Raw genomic sequence first — 12,611 nt, forward strand, 5'->3', positions numbered from 1 at the left:
TATTGATTGGTCATTCGGGTGTCTACTGTTGGGACTCCCGGACTGATTTGCATGATTGATTCTTAGCGGACTGCGTACGAGAACCCCGCCTTCTGTTTACTGACCGAAACCCATTGATACGTGTGCTGAAACCCTTTACATGACATCGTCCAGCGTGCTGGTGCTGTGTGTCATCATGACAGAAAAAAAGGCTGATTACTTTCTTTATGATGTATGCGTACCAAAAGTGAGGCAAACTTAGAAAATCGTGTGTAATAGTTTAACCCATAAAACGATTCTTTACTTAATAAGAGAATATAAACTTCTGTCATCATTTATTCACCCTCGTCCATACAATGAAGACAATGGGCACCCAATGTCGTTTGGTTACCGACGTTCTTCAAAATTTGTGTTGTGAAAAAGCAAAGCCCCAAAATAATAGTGCAGTAAATAAATAAATAAAATAATGTCTTCTGCAGAAGAATGTCATAAATATTTGGACTAACATAAGTGTAAGCAAATAATGAAATCATTTTGGGTGAACCATTCCTTTAAATAAATTATAGATACAACTACAATTGTGTCAACAAACCTAGGACCAATTTAATGAAGATAAAGCTGCGGCAAGTGCTTAGAATAAATAGAAACTCCCTCAATATTGAGACCTCAACAAGCTAAAAGATTGAATCCCAAAAGGGGTTACTTATAATAAAGATGCTAGAATAACAGTTTTGATTTATTTGGGACTTTTACAATATACAATATTCCTATAGTTACATTTACGTTATCCCATAGTTCCATTAAAATGTGGAATATGTGAATATGTGCGGTAGTGCATAAGTTGAAATACTTCAAGTTACAAAATTCCTATATTTACATTTGTGTTATGCCATAGTTTTGATTATTTTACCATAAATATATCTAAATTTAAAATAAACAGAAAATAAATACAGAACAAGTGACCCTAAACTTTTGTGAGGTGGTGCATAACTCGAGAACCCAGACAAGCAACACATTTGGTGAATTGTTTTTATTCATGTGATACATTTTGGTGTCTCTTTAACCTTCCACTTTTTACAGCATATAATAATAGTACTTTGTTCACACAAACGTTGCTAAACTAGTAGACAGCGTAGTTCAAACAGACCAACACACTTCAGAATAGCACACAGCTGAGTATTCAGTAAGTGATAAGTGATAGAGCTGTTCAGGAGTGATTTTACTCTTGTTTAACTATTAATATAACTTGATGTGTACGATTTAATGTTAAAAACACACTTGATGTCATTTTTTGTCTTAGTGATTTATCTGTTTTTTTATTGAATAAAAAATGAGAGGGTGATATAAGTGAGTTGAGTGATACCTCTCCACCAAATAAAAGCCAATTCAAGGTAAATTCTTGAAACCCAACATTACAAACAGGAGGGTGAGAGTCTTTATTAATGTGACCGTAGTGGCAAGATAGTGATGCGACTAGGTTTTCGTGATACAGTAGCCAGGCAGCAATGCAAATTATACATCGATCACTTGGTTCCCACACATTAACTGCCATTCCCGTCAAGCATACAACACATTGTTTCACCAGCTAGTAAGATAATAAATAAACACATGAAACCAACAGTCTCATAACAAGCAATACCAACACGTGTCTACGCTAAGCGATAGGCGCATTTAAGGAAAAAATCGAAATATCCTGTTTAACAGAAACCTCATTGGCTCTATGCAGTGTTAATAGGCTCGCAGACCACAGCACTATGGCCTGCTTTGGTGCACTAAGACATAACAAAACAAGCAAGGCATTTTTGTGTTAAACCGTCTCTAAACCGCATGCTGTTCCTACCACTTGCACAGCAAAAACAAGGCAGAAGATGAATGGATGAGCAGGGAGACTTCAGATGAGTTCATCCCTTAGTGTGAATTGCTGATGCTTTCGATATCCCAGTGATGCGTACAGTTTGGTCAGTACATACATTTATACAATTAACTTTAGGTTTCGTAACTAGTTGTGGATAACTTGTTAAATATCTTAGGTTTCGTCGTTCGGAAATTAAATAAGTTTACAAATTTCCCTTTTTTAAGAATGATAGTTTTCCACAGTTCACCACATTCCATTCCAATATAAAATGAGCCTGTCCAGAATGAAGTTTGAGAACAAACTGCGTCTAATGTTTTTGGCCTGAAACAAAAGACCCTCAAATTATAGCTGGTCCCCAATACCATAGTTAACATGAAAACATCCACTTATACAGAATATTCTGTCGAAGATGACATTTCACAATATTTCCAGGATGAAAGAGATCCTTTCAAAAGATTCCTTTTAAATAACATCCACCAAAACAAACAAACAAAGAAAAAAACTATGGTCAACAAAATAGTGTGTAATGTTCATGTCAAATTCTTGTCAGTAACAGACATTTACAGCCTCTCCCAACAATAATGCCAAGTTCTTCCTCCAGTGAATAAAAAAGCAATGCTTAAAATGGTCAGCCCCGGCTCTCTACAGATAGGTGAATTCTCTGTAACAACTTCACAACAACTATGACAGCACTGATGTTAAAATAAGTGCACAAACTCAAGAGCACGTGAGCCATGTCAGTCTGCGATCTCATTTTATGCCATGCAGCCAGAACAGATCTGAATGGTTTTAGAATTTAATCTATTGTACTTTTTTCCATTAATATACGTATATTCGGAATCCGTTTTAATACAGAGTAATAGCACATCCACACGGTTACTCTGAAAAGTCACTGAGTCAAAGAGAAACAAAAGGTTCTCCACAAATGACGTGGGGCCATGGGAGGCGTGAGTGACCACTGAGAGGCAAGCTGTGTATGTGTGTGTGTGTGTGTGTGTGTGTATGTGTGTTTGTGTGAGGGGACGCAGGTTCTGGTGAGCATTAAGAGTGGTCACTAGCACGAGCAGCTGCTCTCAGTAACAGGTAGCTCCGGAGGCTTCTCCAGTTTGATGTCAATCACTGAAAGTTTAGATTAAGGATTAGTTCGTGAAAATCTTTTTGTTGAGAATAATTTATAAATTAAATGTTTTGTTTAATGTACATCAGGGCTGGTCAACTGGCGGCCCGCGGGCCAGGTGCGGCCCGCCAATCATCTTTACCTGGCCCGTCTTAACATTTCAAATAAGTGGAGAGACTTAAAGAACGGTGTGCTTTAAGAAATGCACGTCCTGAGACGACACATCTCTGAAAGTCCAAAACAAAGCTACATTCAATACAAAAGTAATTCCTGCGGCTCATAACGACGTCATATGAAGCGATTTGTCTGTCCAAGATACGTAATGTTGTTTACAACGTTATAATCCGCAATCAACAGCCACAGGCAGTAGGTTTGCGCACGCGATAGGTCACATTCCAAAACAGGTCTTGTGCCCTTGAAAGTAACTGCAGGGTACACCACGTGAACAGTTGTCTCAGATAAGGGAAAAACTGTGTAATTACTGCATTCATTATATATGATTTAAACGGCTAACTCGACAAAAACAGCTGTTTATCTCCCTCCAGATCTTGCACTACAAAGGATCTACCCTTCTAAGTGCATGGGGCACATGAATGCGATAGGATTCCCCCAAAGATGCGATAAAAGCGTTCATCTTTTTGCACAGATTGATTCGCTTTGTAAAATGCCAGTTTAACGTCACAAGGGTCAGGGATTAGCCTACTTTTGTGCTGAATGTATTAGCGTTTTCAAATTTCATTGATTTGACTTTCATTAATTCAACCAAATATCTTCATAAATATCTTGAAAAAACAATGCCGCCCACATCTTGGATGTACTGGGGGTGAGTAAATGAACAGCAATTTCATTTTTGATTAAACTAACGCATTAAGGAATATAAAATGCAGACACTATCCCTTTTAATTAAATATCATGAAAAGGCACAAATGCTGGATGCAATATTTGTGTGCGCGTTTTAATGTGTGACCTATAAGTAACAGCAACAAAAACAGTACAAAAGGGTCAAAATACAATAAATTACAGAAATACAAAATAACCGAAGAAATGAAGATACGGTAAAAAACTGGCCCGCATCCTATTTATACTTTTGAATCTGGCCCTCAAAGAAAAGTAGTTGAAGACCCCTGATGTACATATTTCACTTGTAATATGACGCAATCTCATTTGATGTCCTATAATAAGGCTGATGTGAAAAAAGGATTCAGGCATTTTAACACGTCCTTACCAGCTGTGACGTGACAAATGACAGAATATTTTAATTTATCATTGGTCTAATATCCTGCTCCACATTAAACATTTATTAACCTCCGATTTGCTTCAAATGTGCCACATCATGCAGTACTTTTACATTCAGTGTGGACAGACAAACTTTTTTTGTCACTGGAAACTTGTAGCAATGGCTGATTAAAGCAAAACCCTATTCAAATGTTGTCAAAAGTTTTACTACAAGCTGTGTGTAAAGGATACTGTCCTCTTTGCTCTTCTCTGGTGTACTATCCATTCCAGGCAAAGCAGCAGCAACACGACGAAACAGCTATAACAAGAAAACAGTAAAGAGTTCATTTAATAACATTAGAAAATTGATTAAATTATATTACTGATAAAAAATTATATTTAACTCTTATTTACAGAACCTAATGCAGCTGCAGTACAGTTCAAATCTATTCACGCGTTTAAGGTTCACAAAAAAAAAAGATGTTATTATTTATTGACTCATGTCATTCAAAACTTGTATGACTCTCTTTCTTAAGTAGAACACAAAAGAAGATATTTTGAGAAATGTCTCGGTTGTTTTGTGTCTATACAATGGAAGTCAATAAAGGCCCATGTTGTTTGGTTACCAACGTTCTTCAAAACATCTTTTGTGTTCTGCACAAGAAAGTCATACAGGTTCGGAGTGACATCTGTCCCTTTCAGGACTAAACCCTTTTTTATTCCCTGTGGGTATATAAGAAGGGTATATTCCTAAAGACAATCAACTCATCCGACTATATGGCACAAAAAGAAGAAATCAACATATTTCTACATACAGTCAGAATTGCAAGTGGCACTACGCAACACACAAATTTAGCAATATTTGCCTGACATGCAGAGGAGGTCTATGGCACAGTACATGAAAAGAAATTCAAGCAGGGATGGAAAAAACACAACAGCAGTCCACAGCACAGGACCTAAGCAACACCTGTGAACATGAAGCGGGGCAGAACGGCTAATGACAGGCGATGCAAAGAAAGATAGAAACCAAAAGAAGTGAAGATACAGTGGTGGCGGGAAGGTGGGGCTGGGCCATCCTCATCTTTCTCAATGAGTCTACCTGTTTGACATTGTAGCCAGTCTTTGCGCTGGTTTCAATGAACATGACATTCAGCTCCTTAGCCCTCTGCTCTCCCTCCTCTGTGGTGATCTGTCTGCTCGACCGCAGCAGGGAGGGGGACAAGGACAGAGATACAGACAGACAAAAGAAATGCATCAGGAAGAAAGAGAGAAAGACGGACTGAAGTTCACATTAGTAATGAGAGGAAGAGAAATTAGTGTTGTCATAGGACCCCGTCAAAGAGAGGATAGACAAAACTGCTCTGTTGAGAAACGGCTGCAATCGTAAAAGTTGATAAGAGATCAGTGCAGTGCGGTTCAGTCACAGAAAGCATCTGTTACTCGTGGACAATCCACAATAGAGTGACACTCTAATAGAGAAGTAATGATATATCAATGTTATCGGCATCTTAATCGTAGTTTCTTTTACAACTTTATGTCTATGGAACACATTTGTGGAAATCAGTCGACATACCCAATAACCGCAAAAAATCCCATTATTTCTGTACTGGTGAAGATTTGCAGAATGGATTTAGATATGGTATAGATATGTGAAATGAAAGGGATAGTTCACCCAAAAATGAAAATTCTGTCATGAATTACTCACTCTCTAGTTGTTCCAAACCTGTATAAATTTGAACACAAAGAAAGATGGAAGAATGTTAGCAACTGACATTTCTGGGGCATCATTGACTACCATAGTAGAAAACATTTAAATGGTAGTCAATGGTGCCCCAGAACTGTTTTCCTTGCTTTCCTAAATTCCTCAAAATGTCTTTTGTGTTCAACAGAACAAATATGCAATGATTTTTCCTACTATGGTAGTTGATTATGATTTATACAGGTTTGGTAGGTGGGTGAGTAGATCATGATAGAATTTTTATTTTGGGCTTAACTGTCCCTTTAAGAGTAACAGATATTTTTATAAGGGGCATGTGTACAGTACATCTTTGTGAAAATAGTCCAATTCAGTGGAAGTTCTGTCAGAGCATATTTCATGTCGGCCTACTTATGTCGCATTCTTCCCCTTTTCCCCCTTCTATACCTTGCATTTCCCTTTTGGGCATCCTCATGCAGAAAACACGCAAAAATTGGAAGGTTTACCTTTTAGCTGGTCATAACACATAAGTTATAAATGAGAATATAACTTCTATCACATCAGTCTACAAACATACATCATTCAGGCAACACAGAGGTTGCTTTCACTTACTTACTTTATTCGTAAGTGTTTTGTGTGAGTTTTTAAGTGGTATTTTACAGCACGCCACCGATTCTGTCCACAGACATTAAGTTGTGTATACTATGTATCAGAAGCCCCACTGAACGTTTACACTAAAACCATATTGTGTGACCCACCTGTTTGACGTTATAACCAGCTTTGGCGCTGGTCTCTATGTACATCACACCCAGTTCTCGGGCTTTTTTCTCGGCTGCTTCTAGTGAAACTTGTCTGCCATAGTCCATAATGGAGGTGTGGACGGTTGAAATTAGAATGAATGTGAAAAAAAGAGCGGTGATGGTAAATAAAAACAAAAGCAATACATGAGAAAACGAGACTTAACTCAAATGTAACGATGGCACAAATTATTCAACACATACTCAAACAGATGAAGAAATAACTGTGCAAAAATGAAACTTGAAACCTAACTATAAATAAAAGGACTAAACGACTAAAAACATAAATCGGAGGGATGAACAAAAGATTTGTAATTGATGGCGTTCAGGCTGTGTTGTGTTTATACGTAACGCCCAGTGTACCTGTGACGCTACTGATCATGAACAGTGTTAGCAAAACCAAAGTCATGGGGTTACATCCCAGAGAATTTACATTTCTCAAACTGATAAAACTATATTCCCTAACTGCATCGTAGGTTGCTTTGAAACAAAGGTATAGTTTACCCAAAAATGGAAATTCTGTCATCATTTACACACCCTCAAGTTGTTCCAAACATGTACAAATTTCTTGGTTCTGTTGAACACAAAAGATCATATTTTGAAGAATGTGGGAAACCAAACGGTTCTGGGGCACCATTAAGAACCATAATAGTTTATGTCCTACTATGGTAGTCAATAGTGCCCCAGAACTGCTCACTTATAAACATTCTTCCAAATATCTTTTTTTGTGTTCAGCAGAACAAATGTTTAAATTGAACATTGTAAGGATGAGAAAATGATGACAGAATTTTCATTTTTAGGTGAACTATCCCTTTAATGCAAATACAATAACCTGGAATATAAACGGCGTATTATTGCAACTCCATATCTCCGATAACTGTACCTTTTATCAGCCAAGTCTGTTTTGTTGCCAACCAGCATGATGATGACATCACTTCCTCGCTCTGTTCTGACATCATCTATCCACTTCGAGGTTTGCTGGAACGAGTTAAGGTCTGAAGAATAGAAAATAAATAAGTTATTTTCAGCACTGACGTTTAAAAAAACCTCAAACCTGTCTTCATTTCATAGACTGCAGACTGTGTCAAAATCAAACAATATTTCCACAATTAAGTTGTGGACGCGATTCGCATCAAAGCCAAACTCTAAGAAGAATATTATGCAAGCAGACTGTTAGTATAAAGATCAACAAAAACAGTAGACAGTGAAGTTACAGCACAGGTCATTTCAACACACAATGTTTGATCTACCTTTCAAAAACTATACATAAAAACAAAATGACATTTGTTCCCAAATAACAATACTAAAATAGACTGGCATGACCTATCAGCAGCTGAACTGTGCTAACTGTGCCCTGCTGACCCAATGAGCGAGGCTCTGACTCACTGGTGATGTCATAGACCACCACAGCAATAGTGGAGTCTCGGATGTAGCTGGGAATGAGGCTGCGGAAGCGCTCCTGCCCTGCAGTGTCCCACAGCTGGAGCCGAACCTGAGGGACCAGCAAACCACGTGTGCAAACAAGGGAAAAAGACAGGCAGAGAGGAAGAACAGATAAGAATGAAAATATAAAGTCACGAGGCAGAAGATAAGGCAAGGGAGCGGGGTTAGAGGAAAAAAGACGACAAAGAAACAAACATGAAGGAAAAGGAGAAATGCACCTGCAGCCAATTTTGCTTCTGAAGACGTGGAACATTTGATGTAGTTAGAAAAATATTTTGATGAAAAGGCATTTCTCCGTTTCTGCTTTCAGAACGATGCCGCTTTCTGTGAGATGCTTTGGAAATGGCACTCATTATTCGGAAGGGTTGCTGGGCACATGTTTGTAAAACAAATGATCATATGGTTTTAAGATCAGACAGAACAAATTGTTTACATCTTCTGGTTAACTTGATTTATGCATTTGGCAGATGCTTATACCATCTGTGCTACACAAACATTACTAGGCATAAAGAATGTTTACATCAACCAGCATCCCCGTAAAGCAACATGAGTGGCATTTACCCGAGCAGTACCCAACTTTACCCCACCATGTGGTGAAGCAGGAGCACTAGCTACCTACTTGCTATATCATAGACCACCACTGCGGCTGCTGAGTCTCGGATGTAACTGGGTATGAGGCTACGGAAGCGTTCCTGCCCAGCAGTATCCCACAGCTGTAGCCGAATCTATGACCGTCCATGCGGCACAACAGGCGTGGAAGAGAGTGGGGTGAGGGTGGACAAACACACAACCAAACTTAAAAGGTGAAATTAAAATGAATGACAAACTAATGACACAAGAGTGATGCGCTACAAGCATGCGCTAGGAATTATGCAACTTATAAATGCGATGAATCTGTGATATGGACAGTGAAATCATTTGACGGACATGAATCAAATCGAGACAGTGTATATCCTTACAGGTGATATTAGAGATGTCAAGGTGAATGACTGGTGTACGTGTCAGTGGTGGAGGGGAGTTGATGTGTGTCAAAACCCTGAAATCTCTATTCCACCAGTGGGATTATTGAGAGTCAATAAGATAATTAGACAAAAAATAATTGAGACAGATGTGTTTACAAGGCTTGGACACACAGAGACTCTGTAAATTATTATTTTAGAAGCATATGGCGTACCGTGCGGTCTTCCAAGTACATGGTTTTCGACAGAAAGTCTATACCAATAGTTGCCTATGGAGAAAAACAGTCAGTAAACATGGTGTACATTGAACAACCGGCTATTCAAGGGATAGTTCAACCAAAATAAATAAATAAAGATTATTTATTCACCCTCATTTTAGACAAAACCTATATATGACTCTTCTGTCAAACTTAGTGCGATAGTTCACCCCTCAAAAAATGAAAATTGCATCATCATTTACTTACCCTGTTGTCATTTTAAACTGGTATGTCTTTCTTCTGCAGAACCCGAAAGAAGATATTTTGAAGAATGATGGTAACCAAACAACAGTGGTAGCCATTCACTTGCATTGATTTTGTGTCCATACAATACAAGTGAATGGGTGCAGACGCTGTTCGGTTAACAACATACTTCAAAATATATCTTTTTTGTGTTCTGAGGAAGAAACAAAGTCATAAAGGCCCGAAATGACAAGGGGGTGAGTAAATGATGACAGAATTTTCATTTTTGGGTGAACTATCCCTGATATTACGAGAAATGTCTCAGTGGTTTTGTGTCCATATAATGCAAGTCAATGTGCTACCACATTTTACTACGAATATAAGAGTTAACCTACGCTTGTAGAAGAACGATGGTTATTATTCTTAAGAGATGAGTATGAATAAATATATTTGGAAAAAAAAATACACTTTCAGTTGAACAATTTCTCTAAGGAGCTGGAACCGAATCACTTCAGGCCTCATCATTTTGCAATACAACTTGGCAAGAACATTACATCGGGTAACATTAAGCAACATGGAAAGATGAGGCAGATCTCACACAATGACGTCACTAAGGACTGCCACATGGGCATGACAGTAACAGCAAGTGTTACCTGATAGGTGTTGTCGAAGCTGTCGTACATAAACCTGGTGATAAGTGATGTTTTGCCCACTACAGAGAGAGACAGAACAATAAAAACAGCATTTAAAGGCATGTTTACCTACAGTATTATGTTTTATTATAATATTTTGATTCCGAAGCATTTCACATCATGCATGAATGCATCACGCTCTCCGCAGTGTCTGTGAACTCTGATCGCCGTGTTGGCAACATGGGTGTCGCCGTCCTGCTTTCACAGCATCATAAAACATCTATACCTAAAAAATGGTTTATGAATACAGTCTCGTTAACGCAAACTTTTTATGCCCAATTCAGCTTTTAGGAGACGAACACGTGTGACGTGGAATATGAGGCAGGGATTTAAACATCCCCGATGTGGTTTATGATCTCATGATCTTGATCGTCACATAGCCGGTTAGCTAGAAACATGCTAACGGCTAACCGCTAACAACCATCTCGATCAGTGTAGTTTCATACACAAGAAGCCGTTAATTTACAGTTATATCGCACCTTATACAGTTGACACTAGTGATCGTGTACATTTTTTTTTTGTTGCATATTCTAAGTCGAGATCTCCATTCTTGCTAAAACCAGACAACCAAACATGCTAATACAAGCGTTCAATGGCTTCCCCGGTGTCTACAAACAATAACCATAAATACGAATAATAAAAGACCGGAATATAACACGCAGTATATTGATTCTAACGTAACGGAGTTGATTATGATAAATTAGAAGTTCTCATAGCAGTATAATACAGATATGGTAACGCAGGGAGGGTCTTTGGCACATCATGCTTCTCTTTTAACCATGACAACGGTTTCCTTGATCAATTTAAGCAAATGTTTAAGTGTTTCTTCCTCGATCGTGTTATTCCTGACTGTCACGTCTTTATTTAGTAATATCTGTGTCTATGGAGCATCTTTTCACCTGGCCTGCCCATCTCTCTGTCCACGTCTCATATTTAGCTGAACACTTACCGCTCTGTTCGCCCAAGAAAACGAGCTTGAATTTCCGCAGAGGATTGCCAAACTCTCCGCCGCCGGTCGTAGTAGACATATTTGTCGAGTTAAATATAAAACAACTATTTAGATGGTTATTTAGTTGCTGTCAGCGGACGAAGGACACGCTCAACAGTCCAGTGACAGAGCCCGGATAGCTGAGAGACACAGCGCCTCCCAGTGGCCACAAGTGAAAATACAGGTCGCGTTACAAAACTGAATGCGATTTGCTGATCATGATCGGTTGCCTTGGTTTAAGAGACTTTATGCGCGAGGATACGGCCTAGAAAGACAGTTCACCGTTTTTCTGACACAAAACCTGCGTTAACCGTTAGCCTAACCATTGGATTGTCTTAATAGTCTTATACTTTTTCTTAAGAAGTATTTCTTATGTAATTCTGGAGCACAGCATGTTCTACCATTTTGTAAACTTATACATAGTATGTTAATAAGGATGATATATCAAACAATTGTTTTAATGTAGTTTTATTGAAAATGTACACCATGGAATTTGACTACAGTTCAATATTTCACAAATTTGTGGTATTACAGGGGTGAGGGTAATTGACATTGAGGGGAAAATATGGAAGGTGACAAGAAAAATGTATGCCAGTCTTGACAGTCAAAATGTTTCACACAGAAAACAGTCACTTGTCAATGATGTCATTAATCATTAAAACAAGTCTCTACACTGACAAGCAAAATAGGTCCTTAAAAATTATATGTACTACACACGAACATCTGTACCTTAAAAAAATGACTGTAAACCCTTCACGTATATATATAAATGCAGTATTTGGCAAAATGGGAAATTACGTATATGAATCTGAATGTGACTAAACATTGTACCTGAAATAAATACACATAAAAAGTCCAAAAAACAAGGCATTTAAGGAGTAAATATGTCTAAGCAAAGAGCCTTTAAAATGATTTCATAAACAATAATGTTCAGGGCATGCAACAGAACAGAAAATAAAGCATTTATAAAAACGTGGCACTGAATGTGACCTACATGGTATTTCAATAGGTGCTCCATTACTCTCTAAGATTAGCCTATATTTTAAATTAAATAAATTACAACTATATTGCCGACTTTGTGGAATTGAAATGCTTCCTGAAAAAATGTGTAGGGAATTACAAAACATAGAAATCTTTTAGATTTAACTTATATTTAACTCATGCTTCCAGATAAAGATTCTTGTTAAAATTACAGCCAAACAGTTTATCTCTCACTTCACATATTTTGCTGCATTAACAACCAGGAACATGCGGGCCCATTTTCTTTGGATTTTCTCAATGTTTCACAGCCAGCTGGCCAAAATGTCTTAATACAGATAATCTTACTCTACCCAACTTAGTTTCACATCCTAAATAAAATGTTTAACAAATAGTCTAATGCTTGCAGAAGAAATGAGTTAGTTTCCGTTTGATCCTCTCAGATAACAGTG

General features: G+C 37.9%; 1 protein-coding gene across 4 annotated transcripts; it reads right to left on the minus strand.

Moving 5' to 3' along the window:
* Positions 1-994: 994 nt before the first annotated feature.
* rab41 (RAB41, member RAS oncogene family) lies at positions 995-11,348 on the minus strand. Of its 4 annotated transcripts, none has more exons than XM_057349675.1 (8): positions 11,143-11,348; positions 10,155-10,213; positions 9,277-9,330; positions 8,722-8,827; positions 7,543-7,654; positions 6,621-6,714; positions 4,419-4,485; positions 995-2,953 (listed from the first exon to the last, which is right to left on the minus strand). In XM_057349675.1, the coding sequence occupies exons 1-8, from the start codon at positions 11,219-11,221 to the stop codon at positions 2,889-2,891; spliced, it is 636 nt and encodes a 211-aa protein (XP_057205658.1). In that variant the 5' UTR covers positions 11,222-11,348; the 3' UTR covers positions 995-2,888. The 4 variants fall into 4 exon arrangements, with proteins under 4 accessions (XP_057205658.1, XP_057205655.1, XP_057205656.1 ...); XM_057349672.1 differs by lacking the exon at positions 8,722-8,827 and adding an exon at positions 8,046-8,151 and having other exon boundaries at positions 11,143-11,342; XM_057349673.1 differs by lacking the exon at positions 6,621-6,714 and adding an exon at positions 5,266-5,359 and having other exon boundaries at positions 11,143-11,342.
* Positions 11,349-12,611: the final 1,263 nt, after the last annotated feature.

This window comes from Triplophysa rosa, linkage group LG13 (genome assembly GCF_024868665.1).
Source record: "Triplophysa rosa linkage group LG13, Trosa_1v2, whole genome shotgun sequence".
Taxonomy (NCBI): domain Eukaryota; kingdom Metazoa; phylum Chordata; class Actinopteri; order Cypriniformes; family Nemacheilidae; genus Triplophysa; species Triplophysa rosa.